Source organism: Rhinopithecus bieti, unplaced genomic scaffold (assembly GCF_001698545.2).
Source record: "Rhinopithecus bieti isolate Rb0 unplaced genomic scaffold, ASM169854v2 scaffold_12928, whole genome shotgun sequence".
In the NCBI taxonomy this organism is placed as follows: Eukaryota; Metazoa; Chordata; class Mammalia; order Primates; family Cercopithecidae; genus Rhinopithecus; species Rhinopithecus bieti.
In genome coordinates, this window is record NW_016807614.1 from 1,533,608 (window position 1) to 1,554,229 (window position 20,622).

Genomic DNA, 20,622 nt, shown 5'->3' on the forward strand with positions numbered 1-20,622 from the left:
TCATAGACAATGTGACCAAATCAGAATTTCTTAATTTTGTCTTCCGCCACAAAACTCACCCCATGTCAATAAATGGCATTACCACTGACCCTACCACCAAAGTCTAGAAGGTATCTGTGATCTTTCTATTGTCCTCAAATCATCATTCACCCATTTGCTCACAACATACCAAGGATTCATTCTTTTTTTTTTTTTGAGACAGAGTCTCACTCTGTCGCCCAGGCTGGAGTGCAGTGGCTGGATCTCAGCTCACTGCAAGCTCCGTCTCCTGGGTTCACGCCATTCTCCTGCCTCAGCCTCCTCAGTAGCTGGGACTACAGGCGCCCGCCACCGTGCCCGGCTAATTTTTTGTATTTTAGTAGAGACGGGGTTTCACTGTGGTCTCGATCTCCTGACCTTGTGATCCGCCTGCCTCGGCCTCCCAAAGTGCTGGGATTACAGGCGTGAGCCACCGCGCCCGGCCCAGGATTCATTCTTGAGTCGTCTCTCTTGCTGACACCCACATTCAGCCCATCATCAAGTCCTTTGACTCTCCTTCAAAATACAGTCCATCGAAATATGACCATTTCACATGGGCCCCATCATTACCACTCTAGTCTAAGCCACCATTACCTTTTACCTATACTTCTGCTTCGACTCTTTATCCCTTACATTTTATTATGTAGACAGCCAGTTGACAGAAATCTTTAAAAAAGGCAGATCAGATCCCATCACTTTTAAAGGAGAGGCCTTTCCTATATATGCTATCTAAAACAAGTATTACCAAGTTATCCCTCCATCCTATTTTGTTTTTCTTCATAGCACTTAACACTACCTGTAGTTTTAGTATACGTTTAATTTTTTGCTCATTTTTTTTTTTTTTTTTGTTCCTTACTAAAATATAAGCTTTAGGAGGATGGGAATATTGCCTGTCTTGTTCATTTTCAATCTCCAGCCCTTAGAATAGTCCCTGAAATATTCTTCAGTATTTAAGAAATGTTTGTGGAAATAATGATGATAAAATATAAATGTTCATTTTCTAAAACCTATAAGTTCTTTCACTATCATAAAAGAAATAATTTTAAAATTCTTAGCTGAAGTACTTTTTCTGTTGGCACAGGTGAAAAATTAAAGTCACCTACTCTACCCAGAAACACAATTTCTCTTGAGACTGCACATGATATTATGTGAGAATATGTATGAGGATAACATCTCCAAAGCATCCATTTGGTAAAGCAGTCAGAGATTACATTCCTGGAGGTTTCTTTCGTTCATTTTTCATTTTTAACCATAAAGCTACTAATAATGATAGGTTTTATAATTTTCAGTTGTAAAGATGGATTTATATTGATTTATCCATATCCTTTAGCTCAAATTACTTTGAGATTAATAATAAATATCTGTAAGGTGGTGGCCAGGATTAGAAATATAGTTTCTCATCATAGAAGACAGTAATGCTAATTGGTCAATATATAGAAATAATGCTAAGTGCCTGGCAGAGGGGGAAAGGAGGGACTTAAATGTACAGTCTACTTTCTGTACCTTAGCGCTTATGACATGGGGGCTGCATCCAGATAGTGAGATGAGTATATAATGTTTGAGATTTTAATATTCATCAGAGAAGGAAATAATTTTTATAAAAAGAATGAGAAACACTGTTCCAAACCAAGTGTGAATATGTAAAGAATGGGACACCAACTCAGCTACAATGAGAATGCTGGGGAAAGTAGAGTCATTTATCTTTAGCCCATATATTTTTACAGGCTCAGTCTCACATTCCTGGTCCCTCTTCCAGGTCATTAAGTGACCAGTGAGTGAGCAGGGAAAGTAATTAGAAAAAACAAAACTTATCTCTCATTTGTAGTAAATTTAATCTAAAGCCCCAATATTGCCAATTTTTGTTAGAGGAGGACAGATATAGAAGAAAGTCCATATTCATGCTATAGAAGAGTTGTTTAAGTAGAAGCAGAGGGAGGAACCAGAAGATCTGATTCTAGGGTGTAGACTGAACTGAATTTTGCATAGCATTAAATGATTAAAAAATGTTAAATGAAAGTTCAAGTGTTAGAGATCATCTTTACACCGCTGTCCTCAGAACAGTCTAGAAAAATTGATTTTCTTTTCATGCTATTTTGAGGAACATTTTATCAAACCTCATCCAGAGCAATAGGAATGGGAATCTGAGAGTAATGTACAAAGAATGTTCTTTCTAGATCATATCTCTCAAAATATTAGACTAATTCTTTGGGAATTATTCTTCCTAATGCTCTAGGACATAGTAGAGGTTTAGGAAGCTAGGACCTAGAACTCTTTCAGTCTAAGTTCTTTCCAAGAGGAATCATTTACAGTTTAAAAGCAAACAAACACATACCTGTAAACTGGTCCTAACTGTTACAATTAGTTTGAGCCAAGAAGGAAACTTTCCGATCATTTTACTCAGAAACGATACAATTGTATCCCCATAATCCGGTTTGTGAAATTCTGCTTCATTTAATCCATCAATTAAAATGATGAAATCTTCATCTGGGATTTTTCTCTCTGAGATAGAAAGAAACAAATTACTTAATAATTACCAAGCGGATAAATGAGTTCTTATTGGATCTTTGATCACATATTTCTTTGGAACAAAATATTAGAAAAGGCTTGTCATGTGTTTAGTGAATGCTCAGGGTACATAATTTATTCTATAGGCATGGAAAAAATTCACTTCATAAATTCATTTCACTTTTAATCAGGTGTGAAGGCTTTTGTCACATACGAGTATATATATCATTATTTTCAGAAATCTCCATATTAATAAATTGTAAGGCAGCCTGAATATTGGAGTTAAGAAAATTTGCACATGGGAAGTCATTTTTCTCTTACACATGAAAAAGCTGAGTAAAATGTGTTCTGTTTTTTTTTTTTTCTATCTGATAGCATTAAAGAGAACAGTATCATATGTTCTTTTGGGAATGTCCCCAAAAGGTTTCTGTAAAGCCTAAAGCAGCATATAGGACTGCATGTGAACGTAAATGTGTAGTGGGAAGAGACAGAGTAACAGAGGAAAGGAATCCCAGGCAATAGAGCTGAACCAGGTAGGCTAGATCCCAACACCCTAGCAGCTTCCTAGACTATATTTAACACAGCCGCAATGAGACCAGTCCCTTGCGTGATCTTCCAAAAGGTGGAGGAGTCAAGTGGTAAAGACAAGCATCAGCTATGTTTGTGTCCAGTTCTCTCTTGTACTCCACATGATCCTGCACTGACAAAATCAGTTTAAGGCTAGGCTGACAAAGCAGCTTGGTAAGATTTCAGGCTTTTGCACTAGCTAAATGCTTATTGTTTCTTGGTTGAACAGTCAAGAGATTCAAACATTTCCACATTGAAAGAACATTTTAGTCTAAGTGAATTGTGAACAACAAGTAAAAGTTATTGGTTAGTAGGATCTCACAGGCTCTGAAAGGGGGAAAGCAGAGGGAAGAGGGCAAGCAGTCATCAGATACCTGGAGTGAGAAACAGGTTTTATCTGAGGAGCAAAAAGAAGATGAAGCTGAGGACAGAAGAAAATGTCTATAGACTTGTGTACAAAATTGGCTCTTCCTGCCTTTGAAAGTCAAGATCAATTGAAACTGAACATGCTATTTTGTTTCCATATTTGAAACTATACAGATCTTTTGCAATGATTAATAAGCCCTTATTATTTTTCTCCTAAAGCATAAACTTTGTAAAAGAGATTTAATTTCAATATCCAAAATACTGTAAGTCAGTTCTCAAATTATGAAGAGTTTTAACAATTACTTTCATCTGTCAAGTTTTTAGGGAGTGACATGAACTAAGGATTCCAGCTCTATTAACAATCGCTACTAATGGAATGGTATTCTGGATGATGAAGCACTAAGAAAACATGAAATTCCTTCAGGGAGTGCAAAGTATTAAGGAAGAAAGAGGAGTTGCTTGGAACTAACTGGGATTTACTCAAACAACTGGGGGGGTGTTATGTTCTTGATTTTGAAGGCTCTGGCTCCCTTAAGCTTAACTGTGCCTTTAATTTCCATAGAGGAATTTTCTACTTGCATTCTGCCTAGCTAAGCACCATCAGCTAGTATCACTCACTGTGCTGGAGCTATCTATCCCTGTACTGGTTCAGGAGAGCCCACTGCAATATTTTCAAGCTCTGATTGTTAAACAGCTGGTAGCTTGGAATTGTCTATGGTGGGAATATTTACATAATAAAAATTGGCAAATATTACAAATCAGCCCTCCTCTCCCAGGTGGCTGTTAAAAATTTACCAGCACACCATTGTCCCTGCCCTTCAATTACATCTCCTTTAATAACTTCAACCAGGTTCCTTCATAAGAAAGTCATGATCTTCCAGTAGAGAAATCAGCTGATGATAATGCATTTGTTGAGATTTTCTTTGGGAAATCATTGCAAACACATTCTCAAGCATGAAGATCAGTAATGTATACTAAATTATGGTCCACACATTTTAATGAATGAATAATTCATTTGCTACTAAAATTATTTTCATTTGCATAAATTCTTAGTAGATTAAGCCCATGAGTAAAGCAGATAATATATCATTTTTTCTTTTAAAAGGGGTACTTGCCTTCCCCTTAATAAAGTTAATTTTATTCTTCTAAATTCTGGTTATTATTTTTTTTTGAGATTTCCCCTGTTTCGAAGGAATTACTTACAAGTCACCTACTAATGACTTGTACTACTAAGTAACCTACTAATGTAGGTGTCAAAAAAATTTCATCATTTAGAAAGTAAGGAGGGCATATTTATCTAAGGATATCATAATTTTTAGGATTCAGAACAATAAATGCAAATAATTTCCTAATGCTACTAATACTGTAAAACAATGAGAACTGTTCCTAAAATAATTCATTTTCCTTTGCTAAATGATAAGGTTTCTCAATTATAAATTTAAGAGGTGAGATACTAATGGTCTTTAGATTTTGACTTTCAAATGCAACCAGCCTACAAGAATGCTTCAGTATGTTCTCATTCAAATTTCTGTAGATATTTAGAGTACTACTTTAAATAAGTAGCTTAAAAAAATCTACAAAAAAAAAAAAATAAATTGGCGACTAACAAAGGATTGCTGCTTCATATTCTGCCATGTAAGAACATGTAAAATATAATTACCATCCATGATCACCACTATTTCATAGAATAAAAAGGATTTTAACATTAAAAAATTAGGAGGGACATTATCTAATCTTTACATACATACATATGGAAAACTACATTATATCTACATCCATACAAATTCTGAGTTGTTCCTATTTTCGTATTCTGTCATGGACTAACTAAAACTTTAAATGGACTGGTGCTTAGGAGCCACTACTCTAGGTGACAAGCCACTAAAAAGGTTTCCCAAGCCCTTTAAAATCCTTATTTTTAAACCCTTGTAAATACACATTCACCAGGGATTCCCCACTGCCTCCACTTACATGTGTTCCTAACAAATATGTGAACTTTCTTCCTTAGTAGTTTCACTGTAAGACTCTACCTAGGTGCCTGAGAGAAATAAGAATTACAGAGACTGCAAGAGAAGAGACAGTAGCTAGTACTGAAGTCAGAACTGAATCTGGCGCACGAGATTCTTTTACTGGTATATATATAGGAATTGTTGAAAGTGAAAAAGAAGACTCATATTAGACAATATCTTTGTTCTGAAAAGCTTTACATAATATCTGAGTTATCTTTCCTTCAGTGTGGTAACAAATTAGTGTCTCAGCTGAGGCTGGTGGCTCACATCTGTAATCCCAACACTTTGGGAGGCTGAGGTGGGAGGATGGCTTGAGTCCAGGAGTTCCAGATCAGCCTGGGCAACATCGTGAGACACTATCTTTACAAAAAATAGAAAATAATTAGCCAACTATGATGGTGCGCTTCTGTAGTCCTAGTTACTCAGGCAGGAGGATCGCTTGGGCTCAAGAGGTCAAGGCTGCTGTGAGCTATAATTTTGTCACTGTACTCCAGCCTGGGTGACAAGAGTGAGACCCTGTCCCAACAAAACAAAACAAAACAAAACAAAACAAAACAAAACAAAACAAAACAATTTGTGTCTCCTTTCATTTCATATTGGCAGCTAAAGCAAAAGTGTACTGAGAAACTTCAAAACTTTTTCATTTGTTTCACATGAGCATGTGGGTGTGCGTGTGTGTATGTATTTTAATCACTGTACTTGTGGAACTTTAAAGTACTGTGAAAATATTGACTCATTTTCAAAGAAAATACATAATTTGAAATCTAGCTTCTAACTCTAAATTGAAAGTGTTTTCCATTGAAAAAACTCCAACTACCTTTAAAAAATAACTCTATTTTTAAAATTACTGCAATAAAATTTATATATAGTGAATTACAAAGATCTTAACCTATACACTTTGATAAGTTTTGACAGCTATATGTACTCATGTAAGCAACACTGTGATCAAAATACAGAACATTTCTATCACTCCGGAAATTTCTGTTAGGTTCCCCTCCAGTCAGTCCACAGTAGGAAACCGCTGTTCTGATTTCTATCACTGCAGACACTTGCTTCTTTTGCTTAACATGTTTCTGAGACTCTTCTACATTGAGTGTACTATTATTTTGTTCCTTTTTAATACTAAGAAGTATTCAATTGAATGAATATACTATAATTTATCTATTCTGTTGATGGACATTCGGGCTGTTTCCAGTTTTTGACGACTATGAATAAAGCTGCTAGAAACATTCTTGTACAAGTGTTTTGCAGACATATGTTTTCATTTCTCTTGGGTAAATACGTAGGAATAGAGTTGTCTGGTCATAAAGGAGATGTACATTTAACTTTATAAGCAACTGTTGGCTGGGTGGGTGAGGTGGCTCATGCCTATAATCCCAGCACTTTGAGAGGGTGAGGTGGGGAAACTGCTTGGGCCCAGGAGTATGAGACCAGCCTGGGCAACATGGCAAGACTCCCATCTCTTAAAAAAAAAAAATTAGCCACGTGTGGTGGTACGTGCCTGTACCCCTGGTTACTCAGAAGGCTGAGGTGGGAGAATTGCTTGAGCCGAGGGGGTCAAGGCTGCAGTGAGCTGTGATCATGCCACAGCATTCCAACTTGGGCAACAGAGTGAGAGACCTTATCTCAAAAAAAAAAAAAGAAACCGATAAACAGTTTTCCAAAGTAGCAGCACTATTTTATAGTTCCACCAGCAATGTATGAGAGTTCCACTTGTTTTTCATCCTTACCAGCATTGGATGTTCATGCTTTTTAATTTTAACCATTCTAATGGGTGTGAAGTGGTATTCTCATTGTAATTTTAATTTGCATCTCCCTGATTACTCATGTTAACCACTTTTTCATGTGCTTGTAGGCTGCTGATGTATCTTCTTTTGTAAAGTGTCTTAAATCGCTTGTCCATGTAAAAACTGAATTGTTTGCATTCTACATGTATGATACATACAAGTGCTTTGTGTCTCACACACAGAAACAGTGAATATTTCCTCCCCTTTGGTGACTTGCTTTTCCTTTTTGTTAGTGGTATTTTTTGTTGAGCAAATATTTTTAAGTTTGATGAAGTCTAATTTGTCATCATTTTTATATGATTAGTGATACTTTATGTCCTAAAGAAATCTTTACTTCAAGTGTGTGAAGATATTATGTTTTCTCTATTAGCTTTAGAGATACAACTTTTCTATTTAGGTTTGTGATTCATCTCATATTAATTTTGGTGTATAGTGTGAAGTAAGGATTGAGATTCATTTCCCCCCACCAAACATTTATCTAGCTCTTCCAGTACCATCTGATGACAAGAATTCTCTAATTGTCTTGGCACCTTAGAGAAGATCAATTGACTGCATATGTGGATCTATTTCTGGATTCTCTATTCTGTTCTATTGATCTATTTTCTATCCTTGCATGAATACAATACTGCCTGTGGAATTTTGGACCTGACTCAGGCTGGCTCATGAGAGCTGATTGCTAAATGTTTAAGCATCAAATCAGCCCGCCATCCCTGAGCTGGTTGTTAAACATTTACTAGCATATCACTGTCATGACTATTATAGTAATCTGTAATTCTGCAAGTTTTGAAACCAGATCCTATTTTCCAACTTTCTTCTTCCAGAATGTTTTGGCTATTTTTGGTACTTTGCATTTCTAAAAGTTGTCCATTTTTACAGAAAAATTCTGCTGGGATTATGTTTTCTTTTTTTCTTTTTTGTGGGGGGGGGATGGAGTTTCGCTCTTGTTGCCCAGGCTGGAGTGCAATGGTGCAATCTTGGCTCAATGCAACCTCCACCTCCTGGGTTCAAGCGATTCTCCTGCCTCAGCCCCCTGAGTAGCTGGGATTACAGGCATGTGCCACCACGCCTGGCTAAATCTTGTATTTTTAGTAGAGACAGGGTTTCTCCATGTTGGTCAGGCTGGTCTCGAACTCCCAACCTCAGGTGATCCACCTGCCTCGGCCTCCCAAAGTGCTGGGATTACAGGCATGGGCCACTGCAACCAGCTGGGATTATGTTTATAGAATAGTTTAAGGAAAAAACTGGCATCTTCCAATCCACATATATGGCATATCTCTTCCACTTACTAAGTTCTTTAATTTCACTCTGCAATATTTTTGCTGTGCTTTCACTATGTCTTACACGTCTTTTGTACATTTATTTTTAAGTATTATATATTTTTTGGTGCTACTGAAAATCGTATTTATTCTACTTATTTGATGCTATATCAAATAGCAAGCGGTTACCTGAATGTCTGGGGCTGAGGGTTGGAAGCTGGAATCATTTGGAGGCTTATTCATGTGTATGTTTGGTGGCAGGGCAGGAATGAGCACCGGGACAGTCAACTAGACTCTCCCTGTGGTTTGTGCTTTGCAGCACGGTGAACTCAGGGTAGTCAGGCTCCATACATGGTAATACATGCCTCCCAAAGCAAGTGCTTTGGTGAACAAGATGGAAGCTGCATGGCTATTTGCGACCTCTCTCAGCTGTCACATAGCATCACTTTGTAGTATCCTGTTCATTGAAGCAGTTGCAAGCCTGCCCTCTTACGAAGGGAGGGGACCCAGGTTGAACTATTAGTGGAAGTAATGTCAAAGAATTTGTAGCCATGTTTTAAAACTGTCACGTAGTTTTAAAATTTCATTTTCAGTATTTTGTTGTTAGTATAGAAATATCTGTATATTGACTTTATAGCCTAAAGCTTTGTGCTTACTAGTTCTAGTCAGATTTCTTTTTTCTGGGTAGATTCCTTAGAGTTTTCTAAGGTAAACAATTATGTTGTCTGCAAATAAAGACAGTTTTACTTCTTCCTTTCCAATCTTTATACTATTTGCATGCTTGTTTATTTTCTTATTGTACTAGCCTGGACCACCAGTGGAATGATGAATGTAAGTGGTGGGAGTGAAGGAACACTCTTGTCTTGCTCTTGACCTTAGGGGAAAAAGCATTCAACATTTCACTACATGTATTTTGAAGTTGCCCTTTATCAGACTAAACTTCCTTCTCCTCCTAGTTTGTGCAGTTTTTATCACTAATTGGTGTAGTTCGGAGGGACCGGTTTCATGGAAGAGCATTTTTCTGGGGTGGAGGGTGGAGAGGATGGTTTAGGGATGAAACTGTTTCACCTCAGATTATCAGGCCTCAGATGAAGTGTGCAACCTAGATCCCTTGCATGCATAGTTCACAATAGGGTTCGTGCTCCTACAAGAATCTAATGCTGCAGCTGATCTGACAGAAGGCAGAGCTCAGGCGGTACCCATCACTTACCTCCTGCTGTGTGGCCTGGTTCCTAACAGGCCATGGATCTATATCTATCCATGACCCAGGGGTTGGGGACCCCGATGTAGTATTTTGTCAAAGGCTTTTGTACATTCATTGAAATGATTATGTGGATGTTCTCCTTTATTCTGTTAATATGATGAATTACACTGATTTAACTTTTTTCTTTCTTTTTGAGACCAGGTCTCACTCTGTTACCCAAGCTGGAGTGCAGTGGCATGATCTTGGTTCACTGCAGCCTTGACCTCCTGGGCTCAAGTGATCCTCCTGCCTCAGCCTCCTGAGCAGCTGGGACTACAACTGTGCACCACCATGCCTGCTGGTGTTGTTGCTGAGATGGGTACTTGCTGTGTTGCCCAGGCTGGTCTTGAATCCTAGGCTCAAGTGATCCTCCTGCCTTGGCCTCCCAAAGCATTGGGATTACAGGCATGAGCCACCAAGCCTAGCTTAAATTCCTTTTATGTTCCAGTTACCACACTAGCTGCTATGTCTTCAATGGTTATGCAGTTTTTATAGTTTAGTGGGATAAAAACACACTAAACATTAAATAACTAGGTAGTCATTAATTACATTGTTCTGCCTCAGTCTCCAGAGTAGTTGGGACTTATAGCTATTTATCTCTTTAATTTGGTCTATTTTTGACTCACGAATTTTGAACCTCTGTTATTAGGTGTATACATCGAATACATGTTCCTGATGAATTGGCCCTTTTATGTTTATTAAATGCCTCTTTAGAAATACTTCTCGTCTTGAAGGCTACTCTGTCTGAGATTACTATAGTCACTCCAGCTTTCTTATGCCCCATGTTTATATATATAGTCTCTATCCTTTTACTTTCAATCTGTGTCTTTATATTTAAAAAACTGCATATGGTTGAGTCTTGCTTTTTATCCAGTCTGACAGTTTTTACCTTTTAGCATAAGTGTTTAGTCCATTTACATGTAATGTAATTGTTGATATTATTGCTTATATATCTACCATTTTGCTTGTTCTATCTCTAAAAAAAATTTCTTCTTTATTTCCCGACTTCTTTTGGTCACTCTAGTAAGTTTCAGCATTTCCAGCTGGAAAATTGTGTTTCCAGCTATTGCTCATAATGGTGATTTAAGGGTGAGTTAAAAACATGGACATAAAATGAAGTAATTAAATTCACTTAGAACAGTATTTATCAATAGAGATGGCTAAAGCTGGTTATGGACACCTAAATGAGAAGCAGATATATCTTGTAGCAAAATTATAAAAAATATGGGCCGGGCACGGTGGCTCAAGCCTGTAATCCCAGCACTTTGGGAGGCTGAGACGGGCGGATCACGAGGTCAAGGAGATCGAGACCATCCTGGGCTACACTGTGAAACCCATCTCTGACAAAAATACAAAAAACTAGCTTGGGCGAGGTGGCGCACCTGTAGTCCCAGTACTCGGTAGCTGAGGCAGGGGAACTGGCGTAAACCGGGAGGCGGAGCTTGGCAGGTGAGCTGAGATCCGGGCACTGCACTCCAGCCTGGGCGACAGAGCGAAACTCCGTCTCAAAAAAAAAAAAAAAAGAAAAAAAAAAAAAAAAAAAAGAATTATGGTTGAGAATCTAGAGCTGACTGCAAGCATTTGGATAGTCTTCTTGAATTGGCTGTAAGGTGTAGATCCTTGTATCACTGTGCTTCTTTCAAGGTGCTCCTACATGTGAGCAGTTTCTATATTCATTTATCTGTTCAAAACGTATTTCCTAAAATGCCTACTATGTTCAAGGTGAGGTAACCACTATGAAGGATAAAAGTTGAATTTTCAAAAGTTCCTAATTTCAATAACATACAATTTACTCAGAGGAATAAGTACAAAAGTAATTCTTATAAACTGCAAAGTGTATCTGGCATATGGTAAATATTTAATAAATGTTAATAATAAAATGTAAAATTCTTGTTATACATTATGTGTTATACACCATAAATACATATGTATATTTTGAAAAAAGATCTAATGTCATTTGGAAGGACATCATTTCTGACTGGAGGGGGCAGGTAGATCAGTAGGTATTTCATGAATGAGGTAGCATTTAAGCTGGTCCTTGATAGATGGGTGGAATTCTGATAGGCAGAGATGTGAGAAGAAGGTATATCAAGAAAGAAAATAATGAGTAAATATATGCAGGTGGGAAAATCTAGGGAAGTATTTGAGGACTAGTGAATATTTTACTTTACACATAAACACAGGGTTCCTAAGGATAAGTGAATAATAAAGCTGAAAAGTAGGTTGGATGCTGGCCATCAAGCATCTTGAATGTCAGAACAAGGAACTGAAAGTTAATTTGGAAGGCAATAGGCAATCAGTGGATTATGAATTGGGGAATTATGTGATCAGAGAAGTGCTTTATAAAACTTTATCTGGAAGAAATACATAAAATCTAGAAGACTGGAGAGACTGGGGAAGAACTTCCCCACCAGGTGTGCCATGAATGGTTTAGAAGTGTACTTAAAATTCAGCCCTCAGGACATCTGAGGCTTGGCAGAGCTGTCTCCTCAGGGCCAGTCATGTACAGCAATGAGGAGTTATAAATTTTTATTCCAGTATGCTATACAAAGTTTTAGTATATTGTAAGTGTGTTATAATGTGGAAAAAGCACTAAACTAGAGAGCCAGGAAAGACCAGGATGAGGTAATTATCGATATGACGTTATGGGCAGTAGAACATTTCTTGTGATAATGATGCTAGAAACAACTGAGCCAAGTGGGTGTGAGAAACATCATGAAGGCAGAATTAACAGGTTTTAGAGATTGACTGAATGTCCAGGAAATAGGCTTAAAAATACTTGTGGAGAAATGGCAAGGTTTAAAAAGGTAACAGGTAGCAAACGTAGTGACAGAGCTCATCAGAGTTGAGGAGAGAGAGAAATTCTGATATCCAAGTAACCAGCATGGAAGCTGAAATAACTAAAGATGATGGCCAGGAGAAATTACAAACCATCTTTCCTTATTAGTACCTCCAAAGCCCTTGAGAAAGGTGTCTACGTCTCTCAGGAATAAACAGGATTGCTCAGGAATTGTATGCATACCCACATCCTTTTCTCTGGCTTCTGGCACTAACAAAACTTTGTTAAGGGTATGGGGCAGGAAGACTTAAGAAGGCATGCACCATTTTCAAGGAAATGGTTGCACTTAGGCCACTGCTAACACTAGAATTGCAGACAAAAAAGGGAGGAAAGGCATGAGCATGAGTGGGAAATGGATCCCATTTAATTTTTTTCACTTAAAAAAAAAAAGCTCTTCTATGACAGTTTAAGCACCATAAAATACCCTTATGCCCCTTAAGTAACCTTTAAAGTGTACAATTACATGATTTCTGGTTTATACACAGAATTGTGCAACCATGGATGCCATTCCACTTCACATGAACTGATGGGGTAATAAAATAAGTTTTTTATTAATATTACATTTTTTATTAATATTACATATTACAGGGGAGATTTCTAACCATAGAACTTTATAACACTGCATTGGAGCCACAAATTTACTGACTTATTTAAACTTCACAGAAAGGACTGAAAGCTCTACTATCTTCACGAGGAAAAGGCATTCTATTCGGAAATAAGAATGAGAATTTTTTTTTTTCTTTTTCTGAGACAGTCTTGCTCAGTTGCCCAGGCTGGAGTGCAGTGGTGTGATCTTTGCTCACTTCAAGCTCTGCCTCGCGGGTTCGTGCCATCCTCCTGCCTCAGCCTCCCGAGTAGCTGGGACTACAGGCGCCTGCCTGCATGCCCGACTAATTTTTTTTTTTTTTTTTTTATTTTAGTAGAGACGGGGTTTCACTGTGTTAGTCAGGATGGTCTCGATCTCCTGACCTTGTGATCCACCTGCCTTGGCCTCCCAAAGTGCTGGGATTACAGGTATGAGCCACCATGCCCGGCTGAGAATTTTTATAAAGAAAAGAGATAGTAGTTACTGCTGGATTTTTTTTTGCAAGTAAAATCCCTTGTCTGTTAAGTGTATCCAGCTATGGAACATTTAGTTTTGGCAATGTGATAAAATTAATCATTTTTATAGTATGACCTGGGTGACCTTGGGCTCTAAACCTCTATCTTTCCCTTCCTCTGGGCCTTATCTGTACCTTTATGGAGATTCTCTAGCGGCTCCAGGACTCCCCTCCGGAAGGACGCCATGGGGTCTTGAACACAGGACCGAAGGCTCAGCATGCTCTGCAGGTGAGGCTCCCGAAGAAGCTGCTCCCGATAGGCTGTCAGCTGAGGTGAGCGGCAGAGCAAGGCAGCAACATTGTGGACAAATTCCGGCACCAAGCAAGTGTAGGCATTATCTGCTTGACAATAGTGATAGGCAACCACCTACAAAAGAAAGATGAGAATGCAAACAGGTTTATCAGTAGTAAAAGCAGCAGCTATGATCATCAGCTACTGAGTGATTACACTAGAAATCACTTAATATCTCAGTATTACATAATACTTTTTTGTCTCTACATTCCTCAACTTTTCCAAGTAAACATAAAAGCTGCTGATTCAGAAAATGTCTGATTTATGTAAGATCAGAAATTTGATACATTACTTCTATTGTATGCATATGATATAACCCAGAATAAAATTTATAAATAAAAATGGAGCTTTCTTCTGGATTATAAGAAACAGGAAGCAAGCCCGAAAATAAAGACTTACATTGATATCACTAACATTTATTCAGCATGGAGCAGTATAGGAAAGAGTCTAATCTTTAAACAAAGCATTAGGAATAAAATAATCCAAGAAAATCATGTTAGTCTCAACAAACACATATACTTCTATCAATTTTGGATTACAGGTGTGTTATAAACTAAGTCTTATAAAATAAAGTAATTCAGATTTTAAAATTAGCATTAAATGTTTTCTGAGCACCCAGGCAGAGACAGAAAAAGAGTATCAGAATTGGATAAAAGGAAGAAGGAAAGGAGTGAGATTTTTGTTAGACGTAGGTCTTAAAATCAAAGAACACAGACAATTTATAAGCATTAATACCATCCAGGGTCTGGCCTGACTGGCTAGGACCTGGAGTTCCAGGATCTGTTTTTTGTTTGTTACAATCTGCACAGCTATCACCCCATGTCTTCTGGCTGTTCTCTTTGCCTCCAAGGCAAGTACAAAGGGTGATTTTAATCTGGACCACTTTTCTGGCTCATTACTACCCAGAAAAGGGATTGGATTGTGTAGAAAATACAAAACTGGAAGGGGAGATTCAGCTTGAACGTAGAGAAAGCACTCAGCATGGTGCTCAGCACCTAGTAAATCATAGCAATGTCAGCTGATGTTGCCATTACCGTCTTCATCCTCCTCACCACCACCATTCTTAAGGATCTGTATACTGTCTTTTTCAGTTACTAGCCTTGTGCCTACATACCAGCAACTGAAATCTGTCCTAGGGGCATTCATAGACATACTACTGGAATTCCAGCTCTTTAGGAATCTCTTAGAGAACACCATCTCTAACTCATCAGGCATCTCCCAGTCATCTACTAAAGAGCTCTGCTTTGAAAAGACTCCTCATCTACTGGTATGGTCATCCTAGTTCTTTTAACACATGTTGGAAATGTCAACATTTTTTTAACACCTGAAATCCTTCTCATTAAACATAAAAAACCCCCAAACAACACAGGAAATATTACTACATATACAAAGCTGAAGATAGGAATTGCTTGTGAGTGAAGCAGTGAAGTCTGAGCACAATATGGAAAATGGAAATCAGAGGTTGTATTTTAAAAATCTCCACTCTTTTCTTCAGATAGATTGGTGATTATTTTACCTATCTTAAACACAATGTAAGGAACCTAAAGAGAAAAACTGTCAGCAATTGATCTGTCCTTTCAATCAACAGTGAATGCCAGTGGTTACGTCTACATGGGTACAAATTTCCACTTGATAAAAAGCAAACAGCAAACCTCTACATCAATATAAACTTTCATCATATTTCACTTCAATTGATTCCACATGTTGAGGCTAAGTACAGCTGAGAAAATCAGCTGCAACATCCTAAAGTAAGAAGATACCATTTTAAAGATAAAAATGGTGATATTTAGAAAAAGGATTATTTTACTGATTTTATTAAAAAAAAAAACCATCTGTGCTCTTGGCTGAATGTTTCATCTAATAAAAGACAATGCTGAAGTTGCGCCTTCTGTACCGGCGAGGTTGTGGAGAAAAAGGAACGCTTATACACTGTTGGTGGGAGTGTAAATTAGTTCAATCACTGTTCAAAAGTGTAGTGATTCCTCAAAGACCTAAAAACAGAACTACCATTCAACTTAGCAATTCCATTACTGGGTATAAATCCAAAGAAATAAAATCGTTCTATCATAAGACACGTATGTTCATTGCAGCCCTATTTACAACAGCAAAGACATGGAATCAACCTCAATGCTCATCAATGGTAGACTGGATAAAAACAATGTGGTACAGGCCGGGCGCGGTGGCTCAGGCCTGTAATCCCAGCACTTTGGGAGGCCGAGAAGGGCGGATCACGATGTCAGGAGATTGAGACCATCCTGGCTAACACGGTGAAACCCCGTCTCTACTAAAAAAATAAAAAAAAAAATAGCCGGGCATGGTGGCGGGTGCCTGTAGTCCCAGCTACTTGGGAGGCTGAGGCAGGAGAATGGCGTGAACCTGGGAGGCAGAGCTTACAGCGAGCCGAGATCGCACCACTGCACGCCAGCCTGGGGGATAAAGCAATACTCTGTCTCAAAAAAACAAAACAAAACAAAACAAAACACAAACAAACAAAAACCAGTGTGGTACATATACACCATGGTATACTATGCAGCTGTAAAAAAGAATGAGATCCTGTCCTCCTCAGGAACACAGATGGAACTGGAGGCCATTATGTTTAGCAAACTAATGCAAGAACAGAAAACCAAATACTGCATGTTCTCACTTAAAAGTGAGAGCTAAAAGATGAGAACACATGGACACATAGAGGGGAACAAGAAACTGAGGCCTACTGGAGGGCGGAGAGTGGGAGGAGGAGAGGATCAGTAAAAATAACTAACGGGTACTAGGCTTAATGTCTGGGTGATGAAATACTCTGTATAACAAACCTCTGTGATACGAGTTTACCTATGTAACAAACCTGCAAATGTGCCTCTGACCTTAAAATAAAAGTTAAAAAAAAAAAAAAAGAATAAAGATTAAAAAAAAGATTGGAAAGAAGCCAAAGATGCTACTATCCAATATAATACAAGAGATTCTGGGTAGCACTATAAAGAAAAAGAAAAGAAATAGGAAGAGCAGAGACTTAAATGGAAAAGAGAATTTTTATTATTAAAGTATATAGTTATCCATATAGAGAAAAGCAAGCTATTAGAATTAATAGAGTTCAAGATTTTGGTATAAGATAATCTTGTAAAATTAGTAACATTTTGACTCCAGGAATAACTACTTAGAATTATAGTAAAAAAATACGATATCCACAAAGGTATAAGGCAGAAAATTTAACTGAGAATATTAAAATAAATAAATAAAGTTGCACCTTCTGTGGCTGCCTCTCTTTTAATTTTTAGATTATTTCTTTGCATTCCAAATATAAGGTATTGTTCCATTTGCAGAAGTCAGGCAACATCTTCATTAGATTTGTACTGTGGCTCAAAACAGATTATTTACTGGACATTTTAAAGTAGTTACCCAGCAGGTATATGTACACACGATCTGTCAAAAACATGTTACTTCCTCCAAATTTTCTATTAATATATGTATAATTTTCCCTGTATAAAAATAGAAAACAAGCCTGAAAATGTAGATTTTTTTCCCTTCAGTTTCTCATTAGTACCAGCACTTGGTAAGAGATACTAGATCACTCCCTACACCTTTGAGAAAGTTATCATACATAGTCACTATTATTACAACTCCTTGGGAATGGTTCAGGATTAGTCCACCCATAACAAATCAGCAGGTAAACCTTCCTCCTTGGCGAATTCTTGTCTCTCAAAATAACTTGTTTAAATTTCATTTTTTAGCTATGTCTTTCTTACTTTATTTTTTCAAGTTTTCCTTCTGTTAAATTCCTAAAGTTTTTCTTAAAATAATTTCATCCACAGCATATCTGATAAGAGCAGAGTTGCATTATTTCTTTGGAGGAAGACAGCAAGCAAGTTTTAGGTTACTCTTGTGAGGGAAGAAAGAAAAGGGCAGGCCTGTGGTCTATACACAGAAAGAAAAGACTAGAAGTCAATACAGTCTTGTGTATAAGATCTCTTGATTTAATGCTGTATATAAAAAATGATAAAACTAGTCATAAACTTCATCAAAGGGACTGAGTGGCAGCAAAAATGTCACGCTTGCGTTGAGTCACAGGCTTGCACTCTCCATAGACCATTTTCTACTTCAAATGAAGGATCAGTGACAGAATTAAGCTAATCTCACATAAAGAGAAGGCAGCTTTGAATATCTAAAATTTGTTTGGAAATACAATTCTAATTTCCATACTGACTGGCATTTGTATCACTTAAACTAATATTGTGACTGCCCTTCCCCAGGTCAGCTGTCACATGCTTACTCTCCATGTTCCTTTTCATCCCTCCTTCTGTGAATATCTCCTTCCTCACTACCACCCAATTGATTTCCTAATCAGCAAAACCCTTCCAACTCTAAAGTTTGATTTTTAATATTTTTGGGACGTGGTGGCTCACCATAAATAACAACTCTCTCTTCCTTTTCTCTTAGTCTCTCAATTTTGACTCTAATCCTCATGCTGGGACTAGAAGCTAAGAATAGATCCCAAGCTAGAGTTCTGCCTCAGTAATTTTCCAGCTTGGAGCTCTACCACTTTTTTTTTTTTTTTTGGCAGTAGGACTTTTATTTATTTTTTAACTTTTTACTTTGAACTAACTTTAGACTTACAGAAATGCTGCAAAAGTAGTACACAGAGTTTCTATTTATCCCTCATCCAGCTTCCCTTATTATTAACATCTTACATAACCATAGCAAAATTATTAAAACCGGGAAATTAACATTGGCAGTACTATTACCTATAGACATTATTCAAATTTTATAGTTTTTCCACTACATCTTTTCCTGTTCCTGGATTCTATCCAGGACCCCATACTGTATTTAGTTATTTCTCTTTTGTCTTCTGGAGTCTGTAAGAGATCCTTAGTCTCTGTCTTCTATTTCCTTGACACTTTTTTTTTTTTTTTGAGAAAGAGTCTTGCACCATTGCCCAGGCTGGAGTGCAATGGTGCGATCTTGGCTCACTGCAACCTCCGCCTCCCAGGTTCACGTGATTCTCCTATCTTAACCTCCTGAGTAGCTGGGATTACAGGCGCACACCACCACGCCCGGCTTATTTTTCTTTGTTTTTAGTACACACGGGGTTTCACTATGTTGGCCAGGCTGGTCTTGAACTCCTGACCTTGTGATCTGCCCATCTCGGCCTCCCAAAGTGTTGGGATTACAGGCATGAGCCACCGTGCCTGGTCATCTTGACACTTTTGAAGGGTACTGATCAGTTATTTTGTTGAATGACTCTCCATTTGGGCTTGTCTGATGTTTTCTCATGACGTAACTGAGAGTTTTTGTCAAGAATACCAGAAAAACTGTTTTATCCCTCTTTGTGGCTTGTATCAAAGGGTTCACGATAGTGACATGTTTTTTACTGGTGACAGAGTTTGGATATTTGTCCCTGCCCAAATCTCAGATTGAAATGTAATTCCCAGTGTTGGAGATGAGGCCTGGAGGGAGGTGTTTGGGTCATGGGGGCAGATCCCTCAAGGCTTGGTGCTGTCCTCACCACAGTGAGTGAGTTCTCACAAGATCTGGTCATTTAAAAGTGTGTAGCACCTCCCCAACCCAACTCCTGCTCTGGCCATGTGATGTGCCTGCCAGCATCTCACCTTCCACCATGAATGAAAGCTCCCCAAGGCCTCCTCAGAAGCTGGGCGCATGCCAGTGCCATGCTCATACAGCTTGCAGGACTATTCAATCAAATCTTTTTTCTTTAGAAATTACCCAGTCTCAGGTATTTCTTTACAGCAATTCAAGAATGGCCTCACACAACTGGTAATGCTGCCCTTGATCACTTGGTTAAGGTTCTGCTAGGTTCTTCTACTGTCATCTTTCCTTTCGTAGTTAATAAATATCTTTTTATTTATTTATTTATTTATTTTTTTTTTTTTTTATTATACTTTAAGTTCTAGGGTACATGTGCATAACGTGCAGGTTTGTTACATATGTATATTTGTGCCATGTTGGTGTGCTGCACCCATCAACTCGTTAATAAATATCTTAAGGGAGATAGGTTTGAGGCTGTGCAAATCCTGTTTCTCCTTAAACTTTTGCCCATTAATTTTAGTATCTATCAGTGGATCTTGTCTGCAGCAGTAATTCCTGTGGTGTTTGCCTCATAGTAATTTTCTATTCCCCTCTTTGTTTCTTTCTACATTAATTAGAATCCTATTGGAAGAAAGAGTTCTCCCTTATCTCCCATTTATTTATTTATTACTGATTTAATAAGTATGGGCTTATTTTATCCTATTGGTTATAATTCAGTACTATATCAATTTTGTTGCTCAATTTGTTCCAGCTTTATTCACTAGGATCTCCTTCAGGTTGACTACTGTGTTCTTTCAAGAAGCCTCTATCCTTTTTTGAGTAAGTTCTTGCTTTTTAGCACCAAAAGATGTTCTAGACTTATTTTGTATTTTCCCTGCCTCTGGGATCATCTACTTCTCTAAAAAGCCCCTGTTCTTTTTCTTGGAGAATATTAAGAAAAAAGATCTGGGCACTAGTTGTGATTATTGTTATTGAGGTGTCATTGCTTTTGGGTTCTCACTGAACAGAGCTAAGAAATACAAGTATGTATAAAGGCATACCTTGGAGATACTGTTGATTTTGTTCCAGGCCACCACAATAAAACAAACAGAGCAGCAATAAGGTGATT

The 20,622-nt window shown here is 37.8% G+C and overlaps 1 protein-coding gene across 1 annotated transcript in view; it reads right to left on the minus strand.

Moving 5' to 3' along the window:
* The window catches only part of TANC2 (tetratricopeptide repeat, ankyrin repeat and coiled-coil containing 2), a 483,987-nt gene that overhangs the window by 81,836 nt on the left and 381,529 nt on the right, over positions 1 to 20,622 (minus strand). The window contains exons 12-13 of the mRNA XM_017882923.1: positions 13,823 to 14,054; positions 2,351 to 2,517 (exon numbers count right to left, since the gene is read on the minus strand). Of these exons, the coding sequence (XP_017738412.1) occupies positions 2,351 to 2,517; positions 13,823 to 14,054 (399 nt within the window). The remainder of the gene's footprint in view (positions 1 to 2,350; positions 2,518 to 13,822; positions 14,055 to 20,622) is intronic.